Source organism: Perca flavescens, chromosome 8, assembly GCF_004354835.1.
Source record: "Perca flavescens isolate YP-PL-M2 chromosome 8, PFLA_1.0, whole genome shotgun sequence".
NCBI classification, from domain to species: domain Eukaryota; kingdom Metazoa; phylum Chordata; class Actinopteri; order Perciformes; family Percidae; genus Perca; species Perca flavescens.
In genome coordinates, this window is record NC_041338.1 from 34,146,577 (window position 1) to 34,168,279 (window position 21,703).

Below are 21,703 nucleotides of genomic sequence, written 5' to 3' on the forward strand. Positions count from 1 at the left end.
ATCCTACACGGCTTTAATAGAAAAATGTATTGGACGCATCGTGATGCATCGAGATATCGAATCGAAGACATGATAATCGTAATCGAATCGGGAGATCAGTGAAGATTCACACCTCTAGTGTGTGTGTAGGCTTGTTAACAGTACCAGCTGTACCGTTATAAGTCAGGCACAGCCACAGTTCTGACAGAGTAATGTACCAAGGCTACTCTAAAATTATCATTATTACTAAAGCTTTTGGATCAACTCTCCTGCTCAAAACCAGTTTGCTTAGTGTGGCATTTCAAGACGAGAGCAGATTGTGATCTTCCGAAAAATCATCGGCCACGCCTTTCTCAATCTGCCGACCCCTTTTCCTCCGATGACATGTCTTGTTACAATCGCACTCGCAAACATCTCCAAACTGCTTGTTTCATTTACTGAGTGGAAATGTAGCAAATCCAGTTGACTGTGATTTGAGCCGTTCGGTGTATAATTCTCTGCTGCCTGTAATCACAGCTTCACTCTGCCAGTTTCTGTGGGCTGTGGACCAACAAGTGTGTGCAGCAGTCAGATCATCCTCCACACACACACACACACACGCACACAAACACACACACACACACACACTGCCTTTCTCCAAATTAAATTTTGTCAGCTTTCTCTCTGGTGGGAAATCAGAAAGTGAAAGATCCAAACTAATTCCAAAAAAAAAAAAAATCTCTTTCTAGTTGCACACTGCTCTTAACTCCAAAATGTGAGGATCTTTTGCATCATAATTTATGTGCTCATCCTCCCTGTTGTTGTCTAGTGTCTTTTAGGCCCCTGCAGTCGGAAAGTTGAATCAATCAGTCAATCAATCTTCACTGACGCTCGTATATTGATGAAATATGGAAGCTGAAAATAGCAAAGATTAACTTGAAATGATGAAATTTGTGATGCTTCAAAATCATTTTCCATCTACCTTTTGTAGCTTTGTGATTAGTAAACCATTTCCTGCAACACCTCCACACAACAAACATGATTTTTGGAATAAAGGAAAACATTTTTTGGACACCCACTTACTCCCGTAATGTGCTTTTCTACATCTCAAGGTCTCTACGGCGTGGGGAAAGCATATAAAAAAAAAACAAACGTAAGAAGTGATGATGGAAACTTTAGATGAAAGTGTGACAAACCCTGATGAACTGCATCTCACTGTTGAAGATTTCCTATGACTGCTGGAGAAAAAAGAAAGAAAATCGTCTCATTGTTTCCTTCCATCCGAGATCTCCGTCGGCTCGGAGGCTTTGTCTCGGAGCCAGCAGAGATTTGGCGAGATGCGAGGCGTTATTTAACATGGCTGATGCCAAAGTACCTCGAATACAGTAACAGACAGGCAGGCAGATAGACAGACAGCCCAAGGGCACTGTTGGGAACAAAAAAACTCAGTGTTTCATTATGTGAAGAACCCACAAATGTCTTTTGTGTGTGTGTGTGTGTGTGTGTGTGTGTGTGTGTGTCTGTCATATCTTTTATATATATTTTTTTTCGTCATTACTGTCCTCTATTAATGTCGTAATTATTCCAAGTGTCACACTAGTCCACTTAAATTGGAGCGTAATGAGGCAATAGTCGGAGCCGAAACGCAGAACAAGCGGCATCATAGTTTTGACTGTTTGCACAAATGAGGTCTTCCCTCTTTCATCATTACGTCTGAAGTGAGAAAAAAAAAAAGACTCGTTTGAGTTCAGTCCCAATCAGACACTCGGGTGACACGAGAGGAAAAAGGTCCGATCCTTTTCACAGTGATGACATGTGAACAATCCTCGACTTTTCTAATTGTCAAATGTTAAAACCGTTCTGTGGACGGGTTAGCTCAGTTGGTAGAACGGGCGCACATATATAAAGTTTTACTCCTGACGCAGCAGCCGCGGGTTCGACTCCGACCCGTGGCCCTTTGCTGCATGTCTCTCTCCACTTTCATGTCTTCATCTGTCCTGTGGAAATAAAGGCCTAAAAATGCACCAAAAAAGAATCTTAAAAAAAAATATATATATATATATATATATATATATATATATATATATATATATATATATTAAAACTGTTCAGAAAAATCAACCAAACATCTGCAGTGACAGCCGCGGCTCGGCCGATCTCAGTGTAACTTTTTTGACTCTGAGGATTTTTCTTCCAACGATTCAGTTCTGTAGATTATTTAAATGCTCACTTGATTGTCAGCATGTGAAGGCGAGCGTTTTTTTTTTTTTCTGCGAGGGAGGCTGTTTTTTCTCTCTCTCTCTCCGGAGGGCAAAAAAGGCTAGTGTTAATCATGACGGAGCAGAGCGAGAGGAATTAAAACTAATGAAGTCCTGAGAGAGCAGCCTGCTCGCTTCTCACCCAACACTCTCCGTCTTTGTCTCTCCTCCTCGCTGTGGACTGTTAGCGTCTCCGCGGGGAATTTATCGGTCTGTTTGACTGTCTTCCTCAAACCTACGCGGAGGGGGTTTGGGGCGGGGGTGTACACAAAATCATGAACACCTGTGCAGTCCGATTCAAATCCTCGAATTAAGCCCTTCTACAGTGCAAATTCGATAACGTTCAGGTTTTTCTTGAGACTTTTAAGTGTTTTTCATCTTAAACAAAAAAAAAAAGAAGAGTTTGAAGAATGTAGTCTGGGTCCAGCCTACAAAGAGAGACCGGCCAGGTAAAGGAATAGGCCAACAATTCACAGCAGTTAAACTGAAGGTTATAGATTATAGATGCGGTGCGGCGCTCTGAAGCAGCAGAACCTGCAGCTGCGAGCCGGCGTTCTTAAACAGAAACCCTCGTTTGTTCCAAAATAATAAATAAAAATAATCATATTAAATAATAACCAAAAACATAATGCTTAGATCTGACAGCATTGGTCAAAATGTAACTCAAAACTATCCAAGGCACAGACAAAGCCTAATAACAAAATAACCAGTAGGCTAACTCAGATACAACTTCTGCACCAGTCTACAGATGACTGTAGTGTTGAGAAAGATAAGCATGGTGACATGATCTGGGCTCAGACGCGACCGCTACCCGGTGACCATCAGTCCAGCCGCCGAAAACAGCCGCGTTGCCGGGATGCACAGGTCGCCTACCTCCGCGCTAACCTGGCCAGCCCGGGGAACCTTATTCCGTTCTTCGTAGTGAGTTTCTACCAGTCTGGTGATGGTACGTCGTGACGAAATGTGATATGCTGGTTCCAATATCCATCTCAATGAACTTGCAGGTCCCTTTGGTAATTTTCTCTGCTCGGTGTGCATCGCAGCTCCTCCGTGCTAACACCAAGTTTATGCTAGGTTGAGCCTGAGAGCAGGATGAGCCGCAGCCGCCACCGACATTAACCAGGGTTTAGTTTAGTGCTAGGCTACATCATTTAGTCGTGGCCGTGTTGTACTTATACACAGTATCTCAGTTTTGCAGTGAACTAAGTTGTTTAAAAAAAAAAATGTAAATTGTCCCACGCCACACTTGGCCGTGTCCTCTTCATGATTACTTTTGATATCAAAACGGAAACTCGCAGCCAGGTAACGGAGTATGGAGTCAAATATTGCCCCCGGGTGGTCAAATGTTTAATTGCTGCCACACTGTGAAATTAATTGAATTGCTTCAAGACTCGCACTACGCAACGCAACCACCGTTAGTGTAATCAACAACAAATTAACGTGATCGACGAAATTCTTAATAATCAATTATCAATCGTCGAGCAATCATGCCCATCCCTAGTACACACACCACAGTGTCAATATGACGCGTTGTGGACCAGATCGATGACACACTACAGTAAAAACCAAATATGTTTGAACGTTTGATTAGTAGAATAGAATTGGTATCTGGCGACAGGGTTGTGTAATGTAGTCTCGGTTGTCTGTTTTAGTTTTCATTGGAAATGGTCTGAGAAGGTTTTACGTTTTCTCACCTGGTCTTCTTTTTCCCAGTTCACCTGTGCAATGGGGCGTTCCACAAACACCTGCAGGACCTGTTCGTCCCCCTGGTGGTGCGCTACATCGACCTGATGGAGTCGTCCATCGCCCAGTCCATCCACCGCGGCTTCGAGCAGGAGACCTGGCAGTCCGTCAAGTAAGTGTCCGCCTGTCACCTGTAATAACTGGAGTTCCTGTCAGAGGCAGAGCTGTCAACGTGCACACACACACACACACACACACACACACACACACACACACACACACACACACCAGGGCCGTGCAGAGACCTTTTGAGGGGCAGGGGCTCAAATTCAAAATTTGTTAACAATATATGTCATCTTTATTTTAAAAACTGTATATTTTACATTTTAACATAATACTAAATCCACAATACTGTACCTCAAAATGAAATATGGAGCCTTACATTAGACTACATTCACACAAATATATCCAAAAAATGTAACTGTTGTCCAAGCAAAATGTAATCTTACATACAGTATGCAAACTGTATATAGAAAGTGCAATATTAAATTTTACATAATACTAAATCCACAATACTGTACACCTCAAAATGAAATATAGAGCCTTACATTAGACTGCATTCACACCCATACAAGATAACAAGATATCAAACCAGATAAACAGTTTAATTGTAGCCTATAACTGCAACCTGAGCTGACTATTAGATTTCTGTAGCAGTGGGCTAGTAGGCTTTGAATCAGAAAGGGATTTGCAAAGGTATGCAGCATGTTTCAGATTATTTTCTCAAAATGTTAAATATTCTTCTTAAACGGCCACTTGTGGGCCATCGTCAAAGAAAAACTATGACTGCACCTGTGGCACGGGTTCCTGTACATGTCCCACATACTGTCTAGATCAGGGGTCTCAAACTCAATTTACCTGGGGGCCGCTGGAGGCAGAGTCTGGGTGAGGCTGGGCCGCATCAGGTTTTCCACAAGAAAAGCTCTGTTAAAAAAAATTCCAATCTTCTCAAATCTCTTTATTTTTATTATTTATATTCTTTTATCCCGCCACGTACACATCACTTTGATTTACTTTGTCAGAGAGAGAGACCTCATATTAACTCTCTAAGTGCCATTGACGTGTATGTATAACTATATATATATATATAGCCTATTCTAGGGTGGTCCGGGGGTATACCCCCCCGGGAAAAAAAATTTGAAAAATTAACTGTGAAATGGCCCTTTCTGGAGAGTTTTGTGCAAATAAATGGAGATATTGAGTCTTACATGATATGTGCAAAACTGCAAGGTTAAGAGCCTATACTCTGCATTGTTGTAGTATCAACAGGTATTAGGGCATTTACATTACTGTTAATCAGTCATCACTTGATTACACATTGTATTACCTTGTTATGATATAAGAAGTGACCCACATGGGCCAAACATAATGTGCCACATGAAGAGACAGACATGCAGCATGACAGTAGCAACAGCTGAGAAGATTTGGGTCTGTGGTGAGCAGGTCCACCTCACACAAACTTCTTCTCCCATTCTCTCTCTTTACTTACACACACACACACATGCACGCACGCAAACCGAGTGGGGCTCTCCGATGCTCGGAGGTGAGCCGTGGCCGGTTCGGAGCCCTACCGCTGGCGGAGATGCGACAGCGAGGACCGGTTCCACGGCTTGGTCAGGGACATGAACTCGTAGCGGCCGGTGAAGCTTCCAAGCACCGGGCTTCCACCGCTGCGAACGGGTTTTTAGCTTTAGGAGAAGAGGCATTTTATCTGTTAATCCTACCGACGGAGACACTAGGCGTTATGTAGTTGACCTGCGGTGGTGAATTGTCTGCAGTTCTGGAAGGGTTGTTCTGATTGTTCTCATCTCAGCTCCGCCGAGACAAAATAGACATGCCATTTCAAAAAATATAATTTATTAATGTATCCTCATCATTCAAATATCATGTTTTCAAAAGCATAATTTTCATACATTTTTTTGTGACATATTTAGACTGCAAGCAGGCACATCCGGACAAACGAGCAGGCTTATGTGTCGGGGCCGAGCCCCGGAGAGCCCCGGCCCAATTTAACCCCTGGTTATATACATTTAATATAGCCTACATATGTGTATACGTATAATGTCCCGCTGGGCAGCAACTTAGTGTTGTGAGTGTTGTGAACGCAGCGCGCTGGGACGAATGTCCGCATGTGCCCAATAGAAACGAGGCAGCCAGCCAGGCACGGAAGAAAACACTCCATGACAACGCTGCTGTAACTTTCACTCATTGAGGAATGTTTCTCTGCTTGCTTCAAGCCCGGCCGATGTCCCGCCCCCGAGAGCCATATACCCCACCGTGATTGGTAGGTTCGTTCAGCCCCGCACACAACACTGTAAAGTACCATACAAATCACACTCGCGGGCCGCACTAACATTAAACTTTCATATTAAGGCGGGGGCCACAAACTATCGTCCCGCAGGCCGCAATTGGCCCGCCGACCACGAGTTTGAGACCCCTGGTCTAGATGTAGTTGTGTGCGAGGCTGGCTGAAGGTAATGACGGTATCATGTATCATCAGCTCGCGATGACGTTTTAACCGTTAGATTCTTTGCATAAAGTTTGGTCAAACTTCCGGTGTCGGCTCATTTGATTTCAGTCTGTTTTGTCTGTACCATCACTTTTACATGCATACGTGCATTGTGCCTGTCAACAACAACAAGGCAATGCAAAGTGCTTCACTTGGAGCCAGAGAAACTGTCGCTACACTCAGTGGCACTGAGTATTTCTCCCCCCCCCATTTTAAAAGATCATTTTGATCCCATTTCTACACGGCCTAGAGAAGACATACGGACACAGGTTGTACAAATCAGCTTTTACCTTTAATTTGCATTAAAGTGATACATTGCTACCGTTAATAAGTTTCCACGTGGACAAAGATGTGTTTTTCAACACCAATATTTCTGAACAAGTGCTCACTGATTTTCCCCTCAACAGGGGGTCCGGGACCCCTAGGGGGTCCTCAGAGTTGCTGAAGGGGGGCCTCCAAATTATTGTTAATATTGTTTAATTTTCTTTCTTCAAAAATTAAAATGTCTTAACATGAATCCAACATATTATTAGCCAATATTACCCCCAACTGATGATAGGCAAGGTATAATCACTAAGGTAGCCATCCACAGATCCAGTTCATCCTAAGGATTCACTCTGCCACATGTATGTTTAACATTAAACATGATTTATAAAATAATGCCGACAATTATTATTTTAATAGCTTAGTATTCTATGCAAGAATAGGTATGTATAAAGGCTTTAGGCTGCCCTACATGTTATTGTAAGCACTGTTTATTATGCAACTTCATTTTATACAATATATGTAGTAGGGGGGTCCCTGCTCCGTCTCTCTTTCAGTTAAGGGGTCCTTGACTTAAAAAACAAAGCACCCTGCTCTACAAGAACTTAGTTTGAGTTTTCTCTCTTTGTCTTTTTTACCTTCTGTTTACTCTCAGCAGTGATGGTTTGTTGAAGTGGGATACTGGCTGCCGTATGAATGTAACAGAAACAATAAAAGTGAACAAAGCAAATGCTGCACAGGACAGCAGAGGAACAAAAGGAAGCAGAGCAGATTGTAAAACTTAGACAGCAAGGACACACAGCAGTCGGGAACAATGTACTCCGAGCTGCTCTCTGAAACGAAAAACTGAAAACAAATTGAACGAATAGAAGTGAGCGGTGGCTTTTCTGTCTTTTAATGGAGTTTGCTATTGGTCAGTTATTGCACGCAGAGCAATTATGATATGTTACTACGACGAATGCCCACTGTTATTGTCTCTATTTTGTCTCCTTCTCTTCCATTCTTTTAACTTGACTCTTTTTTTCCCGCCATCCGTCGACCTCGCCGCTGACTCCGACCCGGCAGGTCATTGACTAACAATCTAGCGAGCGTCCCTCTTCCCAAAGTCCCCAGCCTCCCTCTCACGCTGCCACAGATGCCCAGCTTCTCAGCACCCGCCTGGATGGGACCGCTGTGTGAGAACACGTATGTATGAGGGGAGGGGAAGACTAGACTAGAGGTCTTCACACCGTCTAGGAATTTCTTACCATGATTAATATCACCCCGAATTCAAGATGGTATCCATCCATTAAAGACACCCAAACAGACCCAAAGGCAATAGGACGTTCTGCATCCAGTAGGGCTGGGTATCGTTCAAAAAAATGTTATACCAATACGTGGCTTTGATGCCGGCTCCTGAACAATACTTTTTTCGATACCAATTTTATAAAATCCATTTTAACAAAAAGAAATCACAACATTACGGCACAAATCTTTTTATCTACCTACTACGTGAGCCCCGTCTCTCTGTGTAACGTAGAGTTTCTCCTGCGTATCTCTATGACGTGTAACGTTGGACGGCCAATCACAGACATTATTGGATCTTGTTGGAAGCATGCTGATTGGCTCACTGACGATTAGATTTACTCCTTAGGTATTGAAACTTGGTATTTTTCGATACTAAGCAGGGAATTGGGTCGGTGCCTAAAAATAATTGAATTCAGTACCCAGACCTAGCCTCCAGTTAGTTTGAAGTCAGCGTAGATCTCCTGGTCTGTTACATTCTCCAGCTCTGAACCTGCTGGGAAAACCTAAAAAAAAAAAAAAAGACACCATGGACCAGATGTTTAAAACCATGCATACACCTTTCCCACACGTAAACACAGACACAGTCTTGGACTTTTTTTGCCGTATTTCTCATTGACCGGTCTTGTGAGTGGTGCTGCGGTGACAAGTATCGATATGCAAACAGATGTTCAGGGGCGTTTTCTACACCCATTCATAGCTACCTGTGGGAGTGGAAATGAGGTGCATGCATTTCCGCCCACACCCACAATGATTAAGATTAGGGTTGGGGGATATGGAGAAATCAAATATCACAATATTCTTGACCAAATATCTCGATATCGATATTGTGACGATATTGTAGGGTCGACCATTGGTGCCTGTAGAATAAAAGTCGCTGACTGACAAAATTGCATTGTGTTGCAAAAAGGGCTGTGTGCAGTCATTGAGGAAGTGGCTGTACTCTGGGTGAACTGTGATGAACAGAAGGTGCGTTGTGTATCAGACAGATAAGCAGAAAAACAGGAAAGACGGTTAGGAAGTTGCACCAGACAGAGGCCTCAACCCAAACGTGTTGTGCGAAGATAGCGTCTCTGCCGAGAGGCAGGAAGACACCGCCCTGCGAGGAGAGAATAAAGACACAGGGACAGCTTAGATGGAAGCTCACTCGGACAAAGACTTTGGTGGACCGAGCTCCAACTTTATGTCTGTCGCTAGGGAAACTTAGACTCTGTTTGTGAACCCACAATTGTGTTGTAACTTTTCTGCTGGACTCAGTAAACTTAGCTTAACTGAACTCATAGTTTCAGATTGATCCTTGTGTTCTGGTAAACTTAAGTCCGATGAAAGAAGGCACGGGAATTAATAAATTGGAGTCAGATTTGGCAGGCCCTAGGGCCTTATTTTGGACAAACATCCACTACATGCCTCAGCAAAATATCTTCACAATGAGATAAACAATCCTCATTACCGTGGATATAATGATGTGGTTAAAGGCAAATCAAAGACCATCTAGAACAGTCTGGTAAGTTCAGAAAATGACATCTCTTTACTGTAATGCAGCCTTTAAAACCAAGAATTGTATAACACATTATACAATATCCAGCCTCATATCTCAATATCAATATGCCCAGCCCTAATTGCGATCTATAAAACAGATTTAGGCGTTAAGGGCGGTTTCATAAATCGGACGAAAAGAATGCGTGTGCATGTTTCTGTCTTTGTGCGTACACCCAGTTTACACGTGAATCGACACCTGGATCTGTTCAAGTCGGGTCTTTGGGTTTTCTGGGGTTCAGGTGTGGGTGAAGACCTCTAGCCAGAGCTGTCCTCTTGTCTGTCCCGAATGCTCAGCAGTCACGTCGCAGCTCTGTTTCTATCCGTCCGTCTGCATGCTTGTGAAAGAGGTCCACATCACTAAAAATGAATTATTACAGTATATCGGGAAACTTCTCCAGTCAGAACTCCACTGATTGTGTTTGCTGTTTTACTCCCCCACACAAAGCCCTGCTCAAGTTTGAACGTTTTTACATGAATACTTTATTGAAATCCACAAAAACTGCGTCATGCTGTTCAGTCCCGTTCTCTGAGAGCGAGCTGAAGAGCTTGCGGCATTTTTCCCGTCTGCGTGAGCCAGGCTCGGCGTTGGAGAGGGAGGTTTGTGGTTTCAAATTGTTTCTGTGACACTGTGGGTCTTTCGTCAGCGGGGCGCCGCCTGCATGCGATTGTTCCTCAGAGACTCGGGGAAGATTTTGCGATGCGCCGTGTGTCTCGAGTCCTTGTGCTGTGCAGTGTGCATGTCTCGATGTGAATGATATCAGTGTAATAATAACAAAAGTCAATTTTCTATTGCAGCTTGCAAGGGATAAATCTACCCGACATCTTGTAAGTTGAGAGAAGTTCTGCTTTCACGTGTCCCTCTGGATCAGAACATAGAAAACGAAACGAAGAGAATGATCTTGACTGTCCTTCAGTTTTCACATGTTCTCCTCCTTGACCCTTCATGTTTTGAGGTAGAATTGATTTTGAGGTTGTCATTGCTCACCAGGGAACAAAAGAAAGTTCATGTTCAAGTGGATTGTTTATTTTATGTGTCTGGCTAACAGCTGATTGCAAATACAATCCATGAATTCAGTTTTACATTTAAGCAGCTTGAGAACTGATCTTAATGTACATCTGTTTAATGTGTGAAATCACAGTGGTACCCTAATAAATAGATTGTAGCACATCAAACAAAATACAAAAAAAATATACATCTTAAAGAAAGAGATTGAATCAACTTCGAAGGATCGTCGTTATTGTAAAAACACACGGACCGTCTCATGCTTGGTTTTGCTGTATCATACAACATCTCCAGTACCCACATCACTCTGTTTCTCCTGACTGACCAAAAGTAATAATTAACTAGTCTCTAAACTGGATGGTGACACACAGCTAATTAGCTACACTAGCTTTCTCGATTTCCGACCCTCAAAGGTCAGAACCGTCGAGACGCCTTGTAATTGGTCAACAGCTATGTGCTATGTGTCAAAGTTCACCAAAGTTGCCCCAACAAACAAATCCACTGATCGCAGCCATTCCTTTTAAAAGTAATTGATTCTGTTGCAAAATGTTGCCGCTTTAAATGCTGGTGTGATCGGGGCCCTTAAAACAGGCAATGTGCATAGAAGGAAATACATAACAATCAGGCAATTTATACCAAACAAAGACATGTCATGCACTTTAAGTCAGTTATTGAGCAGAAATCCGATTCATTCACTCGTTCTCTCGGTTTCTCAAATGCAAGGATTTGTCTCTTTCCTGTGATTTATATTATTGATAAAGTGGATAAGCTTTGGACTGTTGGTCGGACAAAACAAGACATTAGAAGACAGCTTGGACTATCTGAACTTATGATGGACATTCATCACTCATTTTGGACATTTATTAAGGACTAAATGACCAGTTGTTTAAACCCAAAACAATGGAGAGGTTACTCAATATTGAGACTAATCGTTGGTTGCAGTTGTGCTGTAGATGCAGCTGTGGCATCCGTGACCGATCCGAGGTATGATCTGAATTCAGCCGCTCGGCCCGCTTTCAGACACATGTCTGTATGTTTGAATGTGTCCGACAGTCTGTTTCAGAGTGAGTCTGCAGCAGAACTGGCAGTGGTGGGGGGCGCACCAACGCTCGACCAGGAGGCTGGTCGTGTTTCTTAAAAAGGCTCCTCACTCCGACTCCCCCAGCCTTTTTTTTTTTTTTTTTTTTTTTCCCACAACACAGAACCACACTGTTCCTCTACCTCACTTCACTTGGCCCTCCTCGATCAAATGAAGGAGAAAAAAAAGAGAAAAGCTGGCACTTCATTAGCGAGCACAGACGGGCGAGTGGGATCGTCCCGTTCCCCGGGGAGCGGGGCGGAGCGCGCTCAGAGAAGAGCACCACTAATTAGACATGAGGGGGATAGCCACCGAGTGTTTAATTGCACCGCGGACTCAGCCCAAAATGTTTATTCCCGTGCACCACTTGTTAAGGTAACAGTCTTTTAAAGGCGAAGTGAGAAAAGTGAGGGAGTGAGTGCTGCTTGTTTTAACCCCCCCCCCATCCTACGGGTGGTTGTCATTCTAGCCAGGCGCTGTACACTTGGATGTCGGTGGCGCCGAGCGTTGCCATGTGTTGCTGTGTAACCTGTGCGCAGGGGAGAAGGCGGGGAGACGTCCATCTGTCTCTGTTTCAGCCTGGCGCTGTGTTTACTGACTGAAAACCACGCAGCTCTGCACCCAAAAAAACCTGTTGAAGAAGCCGAACACACTCGTCTTTATTTAGTTTTTCTGGGGATAGATAGAAGATACTGAGCATTCGTGATGTTTCTCTCTGTCACCACTGGTTGCCCAAATTGCCAGTGAAGAAAGGATCAAACCAGTGAATGTGTGTGCACAGTAAATACAAAATCCAAGAGTGTTCTGCCCTTCATTTTTTACTACTTAGATTTATTTCCATCTTTGGAAATCAGTTTGCTGCACAGTAATAATCCATCAGTCCACAACTTTTGCGTTTGATGACCATTTGATATACTGGATTTATTATTCAGCTGCTGAAAATGTCGTGTTTATGACCCATGCTGTCAGGAAATCAACTCTAGAAAGCAAACATTAAAAAACATGGAATGACATTTTGAAAACTATGTAGTGCATTTGGTTGTTACTTACATTACAACATATTTGGTAAGACCTAAGTCTATGGGTCTGCAATTTCCTAATAATAATATTTAGTTTCCAGGAAACAGATTAAAACAACACATTAAAGAAATTAGTTGGAAATTACAGACTGGTATATAAGAAAAAAGCATTTTGAAATGTGTCTTTTCAACAGCAAACTGTAAAGCCTTTTGAGTATTCTTAAATGGGTTCTTGAAATGGTTCCTGCTCACAGCTGTATTACCATCGACCGATCACGTGAATTAGACATGAAAACGAAATTATGAATGACATTGGCCCGTCAGCTACTTAGCGCGAGCCGCAATTATTTGCAGCTACGGTGTAGAGACCCTCTTCCTCCAAAAAAAAGAGAACGTTGAGTGCAGCAATACTCCAAAATTCATAAAATTGGAGCTCTGAAACATGCATGTGGGTCACCTAAAAGTTGTTTAAAGTAATTTCACACATACAGCGAAACCGACAACAAACGCGGGTGCGTTGAGCACACTGTTGCTTGCGCAAGCACTCTGCCTTTTTAATACCACGAGTTTACAGACACGACTCTGCTGATTGGGCAACACCTGTGACCAATAACCAAGAGTCACACCCAAGAAACGAGAGAGAACATAACTCAAAGCCGTTGCACGCCGTTGCGAGGAAACATGTCGTTCAACGCGGAAACCGTAGCACGGCGCACGCCGTTTTGAGCTTGAACGTTCCCCTAAAAGTCTAATCGGCATTACATTTAGTCATTTTCAATCCACTGTTTTATATTCTACATCAAAAAAATGATGGCTGGTTTGGAAAAGACGGCAGTAGCAGTACGTAAAAGAGTTGTGTGGAACTAATGAGCATCGTAGAAGATCCTTGTAGGAAACCACAGGCGCTCCATGTGAAAAAGTGTGTTGTTGTTATTGTCTTTGTGGTAATTCGGTTGGTAACCCTCTCCGTCCTCGCTGCAGCAACGGCTCGGCCACCTCGGAGGATTTGTTCTGGAAGCTGGATGCTCTGCAGATGTTCGTGCTGGACCTCCATTGGCCGGAGCCGGAGTTCGCCAAACATCTGGAGCAGAGACTCAAACTGCTGGCGAGCGACATGATGGAGGCCTGTGTCAAGAGGTCAGACTGAGAGGTCGCCACAGCTGGATCAGGACCTCTGGGTTCACATCTGTCTGGATCCTTCTCACTCTCTCTTTTTTTTTTTTTCCTTTTTTGTGCCGCACATCTACCAACGTGAATCCCTTCTTTTTTTAATACTATAAAGATAGAACACCACCCAGTGAATACACACAACTGTCCCTCAAGTAATTCCGAGTTTAAAAACAAATCCAAGCAAACTCATTTCTAACCTTGAAATAAAACTAACTAAGAGCTCAACAAACTGAAATCTAACCTGCTTTTGTGAAGCGTATTGTTAACACTGATGCTCAAATCATTTTTAGTTCTGTGGACTTTTTTGTAATTTAACAAAAACGTTCACAAAAATGTGTCCCAGCTCTACATAACATTAATTACGTTTCAGCCTTTTTTTGAGCAACAACAGTCATCAGTACAAACCTCTTTTCGTGTTTTTGCCTCCACAGAACCAAATCTGCATTTGATTCCAAAATGCAAAAAGCGAGTAAGTCCACGGACTTCCGGGTGGCGCTGTCCGTCTGCACCATGTTCAACTTGCTGATGGACGCCAAGAAGCAGTGCTCCAAACTCTGCGTGCTGGACACCGGTCAGGAGGTAAGCTAACGGTCACGTAGTCTCGCTTTGCCAGACCTTCCTCCACAGCCCTGTGGAGGCTAGTCCACACAGCATCCTGGGATGGAAGAAAAACGTGCTGTGGTTTATTGGCATTTCTTTAAACCAATCGCAATTGTCTAAGCGCCGGATGTAGCCACGGCGCGCTTGCAAATAGCCTCGGAAGGAACTTGTTTTGGTGGAACATGTGTACGTTCAAAGGTTGTTTTAGTCGTGCAACAGAGAACTCCGATTGGACAGATAGTCTAGCTAGCTGTCTGGATTTACCCTGCAGAGATCTGAGGAGCAGTTAACCATAGTCCTCACAAATCCACCGGAGTTTAAAACACCAATGCAAAGAAAGAGGAAGGTAACGGACATCCAGCCGAAAAGAATGAGATCCGGCAGAATTACCGGCAGCACCGGAGCAATCCCAGAAGTGGAACGTCGTGGATGTAGACTAGGGCTGCACAATATGAGTGAAATATGCGGTAATGTTGTTGAATATCGCGATAATGATATTTCAATCAGGAGAGACTTGTTAGCAGATATGCAAAGATTTATTTGTAAGCTACATAACACAATATGACATGTACAAAGTCTTTGGAGATTAGACTCCATCGCATCAAATACGTTTTAAAGGGGTAGAGAAACCCAGACATGTCCCCCGATGGAGTCTAGACACTGGTGGTGGTGGTGGTGGTGGTGAAGGAGCACAAAGACTACATCGAAGGCGCCAATGGGTGCGGTCAGCTGGACGTAAAACCCTGGGTATCATGGGTGAAGAAGACTGGGGGTTGAAGGGGGGGAGGAGGGTTGCACTCTGTTCCTAAAATGACAACTGACAACCGCAGGGTGAGAGAACAGATTTAAAGCAGGGATGTCATGCTGTGATTGGCTTGTGAAATACATGGCTGAAACTGATTAGTTTAACTGAAAAGTGAATGCCTAGGAAACAGCTGATCAGTTTAGGAGAGATGTGATAACGTTATTGAAGTCTCCGTGAAAGAATTTATGCTGAGCTTCATTACTTGCAATACATAAACAGTGTACTTAGAGTTAGTCAGTTCTGTAATATAACTTTTGATGAATTTAGGTAGAAATCTACAGACGCTTTTTTTCCAGTAGTCTTTGAAGAAAACACGTTATAGAAGTAACACAACCCAAAGATTGAACTCTGTGAGTGAATCCTTTTTTTAATTGCAGCGATCTACTGAGACAAACTGATTTCGGTCTGAAATCATAACCAGCCGCTGTTCCTGGCACTATCTCATTTCTAGAAATAATCTCAAACAAGAGGAGAAACTGGAACAAAAGAAATCATCTTCACGTTGGCAGAATATTTTCCTTTGTTTGTAGAAAAACGAGTCTTGGCTGAATATCAGACTAAATCACTTAAGACGGACGGAGGGTCTGTATTTTTCAGTTTGCATCTCACAGCTTCCCATCAGAGACTCATCCCTCGCTGAGTGAAAGTGTGTCAGCTTCTAAAAAAAAAAAAAAAAAAAAAACCCTCAGCCGTCTTTTATTTTAAAACTCACGCTGAACAGGTTGAGTCAAACTGTCAGAGCAGCCACTAAAAATGTGACTGTTTCCCTCCAAAAGAAAACCAGCAGGCGAGCAGTTCAGGTGTATTTGTGTTCACTTGAAAACAGCCAAGCGCTCGACACGAGCTGTTAAATGGATGACCGTGAAGCCCGTGCGAGGAAGGCAGCCTTGGCGTTGCTGAGAGCGAAACCCTTGGCCGCAGACAGAGAGCTAAGCTCGCTGCTCTTTTGACCTTCAGATTGCTTTCTTCTCCAGCTCCCAACAAGCCACCGCCGCTCAAAAACCCCCCGTCCACCATTCGTTTATCCCAGAATACCCGCCTGCAGAAGGACACTCTGTGTTCCAGCTTCATACACACACACAGCATCCGCACACAGACTGGTTCTATTGTCGTATTGGCACGTTTTATTTAACATTTTAAATGTTACACAAAGCGTGACCAGAAACTACTATGACAAGAGGAAATAAAGGGGGCGTGGTCACAGTATAAACAGTTTATAGCTGTTTAGAGCTGAAACAATTCCAAATTTGGCTGTACAATTAATTGTCTCCAAAATAATTGCAATTAACAATATAATTGTCTCTTTTAGTCAAATAAAAAAATTAATGAATGTATTACTTTTTTTAAACAAATTTGACTTTTGAATGAATTCCAGGATACATCTTTTGGTTATATCACTGATGTTGCGGCTGTAAGCAGTCCGACAAAGTGCTGCCGCAAAGGACTGAACACTGAGAGATGCATAAACACACTGTGACGCGCTCAAGGTTGTATTGCAATGATTTATTCCTCTACAAGTAAAATACAACTAGCACTGCAGTTACCAAATGTAAAGTTACATATTGATACAAATATTTGGTGATTTCCAATTTTCTGATATATCGGCCGATATATATTAATCCAGAAACGCGTAACAAAACAAACAGATTTCCCTAACATTAGTTATTTGTAGTTATTTACTCACTAAAATAATATGATAATGCAGTTTAAAAATAAACTTGTTTGTTTTATTGTCACAACAGAACAGAGAAACATCAAAATACATTAAAGTTCTGATAAATAAAATGTATAAAAATACAAACTTAACATATGAAACTTAAAGGGTTAAACATGAGTGACGGGGAGGTTGTAGAGCGCCCTCTGGTGGACTAACTCTGCAACGCCAACACTCATAACATGGTTGAAGGGGGTTTCGTCCATTTTTATTTTATTTTTTAAATATTCATTTATCGGACGTTATAAATGCCGATACCGATAGTTTGGAAAATACCTAATGTCGGCCAGCGATATATCGGTCGGGCTCTATAGCTAACACACTGAACATGGAGAAGTAGCTCATACAACTACACTTCAAAACATCAGAACCATAGGTTTAGGTCTTACCCCCTCCCTAATTTAAGACTATCACGTTTAGGTGCCAACAAACAAGATATCTGTGCTCAAAAGGCACAGAACATACAGTGATCAGATATTTACACGAGCCAACAAAGATTGTAGACTGATTGTAGAGTACAAAATGTCACGAATAAAGATTAACAGGTTGAATTGAGATGTCAACTAATAGAGCATTTTGTGTGTGTCCACTCGACGGGGACAAACTGATTTCCTTCGGTCCTTCTGGGTTTCCTAACGTAAAACACCCTCGTTTTACGTTGTTGTCGGACTGAACTCGATTCCGCCACAAACACTTGTGTGATTAACCTTGATAATTAAATGTTTAAGTGTTTGATTGACGTTGTTTTGTCCAAATCGTTCACAGGCGTTTTCAAAAGGAGAAAAGCTTTTATTACTCGTCTGCTTTCTGCTCGTTTCTAATTTCGAGATGTGTTGCAAATTCTGACTATTACTCTTTCTTGTTCAGTGTCACGATATAATGTGTGTCTGGTGTTGGACAACATGACTTTTGAGATGAAATATTTGATTCAATGTCAAAGCTATGATGAAAATGGGAAATGTAAAATCCACCGAAAGACTGAAGACATTAGTGGAAAGATATTTCATGATTACTTCTGTGGACATATCATTTCAACAGGTTTATTTTTTTTTTTATTTAAATGAAATGTCACTGATTATGTTTTAAAATTATGTTTTTTTCCTTGTCTCATGTCCTCTCCCCTGTCCCTCGTCTCCATGTGTCCTGGACGTCATTGTTTGAATCCCAGATTGACAAACAATGGGTAAGTCGTTATTTCTGAATTTCCTGTCACAATTCTCCACATAAGCTCCAATTAAAATAAGTTTTCTTGTTTCTAAATCGTACTGCTTATAAATGAAAGATCCCGAGTCATTAACCCAGCAGAAGAGCATACAGAAGTACATTTTAGTTTTCTATTTATGTAAAAGTGGATCCTTTTCCAGTGGCAGTGGCAGTGGTGGAAGTATTCAGATCCTAAAAGTACTAATACCACACTGTAAAAATTCTCTGTTACAAGTAAAAGTCCTGCATTGAAAATGTTACTTAAGTAAAAGTATGTAAGTATCATCAGGAAAATGTACTTAAACTATTAAAAGTAAAAGTACTCTATGCAGAAAAATCCTTTTATTTTAGGAACTGGAAATAAAACAAAGGGGTTGAAAGCGTTGGAAAAAGCCGTTGAAAAAGCCGTCAACAAACGTGTGTTTAATGGTCTAATCATTTTCGGCAGATATTAGGCATTTTCCAAACTATTGGTATCGGTATTTATAAAGGCCAATAAATTTATATTAAAGTATTACAAAATAAAATAAAAACTGACAAAACCCCCTTCAACCATGTTATGAGTGTTGGCGTCGCATAGTTTGTCCACCAGAGGGCGCTTTACAACCTCCCTGTTGGCAATACTCATGTTTAACCCTTTAAGTTTCATATCTTTAGTTATTATTTTTATACATTTTGTTTATCATGTGTTTCTGGATTTTTTTTTTTAAATATACAGTATATCGGCTGATATATCGGAATATCAGATTTTTAAATCTTTGTATTGTTATCGGCCTTAGAAATACTTTATCGGTCTGGCTCTAGAAAAGACTCAAGTAAAAAACTAGTACCTCAAATTTGTACTTAAGTACAGTGCTTGAGTAAATGTACTTAGTACATTCCACCACTGGGCAGTGGCTAATCCAATTTTAGATAGTACGTTAGAAGTGCTTGCTGCAGTGAGCTCTGCAAATGTAAAGCATCATATCATCGGCATCAGGTGAAAACTTTAGACAGGTTTTCTTTTTTCAGATTTTTTGAAGGGGACTCTGGGGGATTAAAGGGGACGTATTGTTCTTTCTCTTGTTTTCTGCCATATCTATAATGTTAGAAAAGCTGTTTTTGAAATAGTTCCCAAAATAGTTCACTATATAGTGTGTTCGCCATTTTGTAATGGTGTCCAAATTCTCTGCGGTAAATTTCATTCACTATATCGTCCACTATTTTACTCCCGTATACCACAATGCAACGCGGCCGTGTTGTTTTCTCCGATGAAAAGAAGAGGAAGAAGCACCCGCGGAAACTAAAAAAGAAAAATGGAGCAGGCTTCTTTTTCTAAACAGTGGAAATGTAACATGCAACCTCTTACTCTTCTCCTGAATGCTGTTTCTTTCTTTCTAGAAGTATTTTTGTTGTGGTTTGTTTACATTCTTGGCACGCCCACCTCCGTCATACAAATAACATCTACTGACGCAATGATATTTTTAGTGTCCGAAATCTGGTTTGGTCGTTCCCTTATATAGTTCACTATTTAATAAACACTATAAAGGGAATAGGGAGTGAGTGAATGAGGGAACAGTTTAGAACACAGCTATAGTCAGTCATTTTCAAATAATGAGCTAAATGTACAGTATGTCAAAGAAATCCTTTCTTTTTTTTCTAATCTCAGCTCAAGCTGATGTCAATGTGACAGATTTCTTTAAATAGTCATCTGCTCCAGCCACATTACTACAGTGTTACATGCACCGCTACATGTAGCTACATGCTAACGTCAGGGAAACTTGTAATCTTGGTTGCAGATGTTCATTTTTCTCCACTTTTGGATCACATACCTGCCGGCCGTGTATTTTGTGGTCAAGAATCCTTTATTGGTGATTTTTAACGATTAGAAAGCCGCTTCGAGACAGTCAGTCCCTGCCATCTGTGCGAAAGTAAAAGGCCGTTTCATGTGGTGTCGGAATAATTGTAAAAATGATTTTCCTGCTAAGAAAATTCACACTGCATTAACAATGTTAGATTGGGCAGACGTCTGCGCCCTCCAAGTGCCCTTCTAGTTTCCCGTGAATAGGGTTCAGTTGATGCACGTCCACGTTCCCTTGCCAGAAGTTGTTGTGAATGAGGCTTCCTGACCTCTGACCCCTGACCAGCAGGCTGCAGTCTGAACTTGATCCAGACCTTTGGTGTGGTCCTGCCATGAGTCTTAAACTCTGTCGATCTGCAGCAAATCATTTGGCCATTTCTGATGCCTCGGCGACAAATTTTGCTGCCCCTCTTCACTTTTACCTCTTGTTTAGGGGCGTCCAGGTTTCGATTGGCTTCAGACGTTGGGAGTTCAACTGGCAAGCGAGCAGACAGCCGGACAGCTGGATTAATGAATTCTGCTATTATAGACCCTCTGTAAAACTGGGGTGATCAGATGAAATCAATGAAAATGCTAATCAGTCTGCTGTCTTTTTCTTGCTGAGGTCATTTAAGTAGTGCTGGGGTGTGTGTGGGGGGGGGGTGGGTGAGGGGTTGTGTTGAAAATGTGACCCCGGTTCAGATTCTAAAACAGCTCACAGAGCTGAAGTAGAAGCGGCGGCTACAGCTCAACGACCAGATAAATGTTGTTAAAAGCTCTTATTGTTCTTTTCAGGTTTTTTTTTTTTTTTTTTTTTTTTTTTGCAGCACCAATGGCAAAGACCAAACAATTTCTTCTCCTCCTCCTCTGCTTTTTCTATGCCAGCTTTTGTAGAAACAAAGAAGGAAAAAGCAGCAATGTTAATTGAGGTAAGAAGAGACAAAAACGAAAAGCTCTCAAGATTTGCCAGAAAGATTCGGCCACTGAGAGAGAGAGAACTGCCATTTTGTGGACTTGTGGAAGAAAAAAGAAAAAAAAAAAACATTAGGGCTAGCGGCGGTGACCTCCTGGACCCACAATTTGTCAGCGATCTATACGCTTTGTTGATTGAAATTTTTAATTTGGGTGTTCTTTAGACGGCCAGTGAAAGGGCATTGTCGCCAAGACATGAACTCCCCTGCTGCTGCTGCCATTCAGCGTCAGCCCCAGCCTTTTTTTCCCTCTCCTTCCTTCAAGGGAAAAGGTGATGAATAGGCCATGAATATGTTTTGGGGAGGGGGGGGGGGGCAAACGAGACATGAAATGGCGGATTAATTGAATCTTGTGTGAGCCTTTGGTCTTCGCAGCTGGACCGGTGCTTTAGAGAAATACAAGGCTGCTCTAATTGTAGGGAGACGCACAAAAAGTATCCTTCAGATTCCTTCGCTTTTTCCAGCGCGGACGGGAATGTCATTCAGCCGCATAATGGCCCTATTAGCTGCTTAACTCAGCGCCCTTACACGGATGGTAAGGTTTTTCACGCCTCGCCGTGTGTGTGTGTGTGTGTGTGTGTGTGTGTGTGTGTGTGTGTGTGTGTGTGTGTGTGTGTGTGTGTGTGTGTGTGTGTGTGTGTGTGTGTGTGTGTGTGTGTGTGTGTGTGAGAGAGAGAGATGTTCACACCAAGTGTTGTAGGTTTTTCTTTCTGTTTCTTACAGCGTAGACAACACCGTTGTTCCCCATCAGGGAGGCGAGGCCATT

At 42.2% G+C, this 21,703-nt stretch overlaps 1 protein-coding gene across 5 annotated transcripts in view; it reads left to right on the top strand.

Annotated features, from left to right (window-relative positions):
- The window catches only part of cadps2 (Ca++-dependent secretion activator 2), a 245,374-nt gene that overhangs the window by 190,922 nt on the left and 32,749 nt on the right, over positions 1-21,703 (top strand). For 2 of the 5 annotated variants that reach the window (XM_028586489.1, XM_028586485.1), the window contains 5 exons: positions 3,930-4,071; positions 7,798-7,917; positions 13,637-13,792; positions 14,257-14,404; positions 18,113-18,127. In XM_028586489.1, the coding sequence (XP_028442290.1) occupies positions 3,930-4,071; positions 7,798-7,917; positions 13,637-13,792; positions 14,257-14,404; positions 18,113-18,127 (581 nt within the window). The remainder of the gene's footprint in view (positions 1-3,929; positions 4,072-7,797; positions 7,918-13,636; positions 13,793-14,256; positions 14,405-18,112; positions 18,128-21,703) is intronic. The other 3 variants (XM_028586486.1, XM_028586487.1, XM_028586488.1) reach the window with 2 other exon arrangements.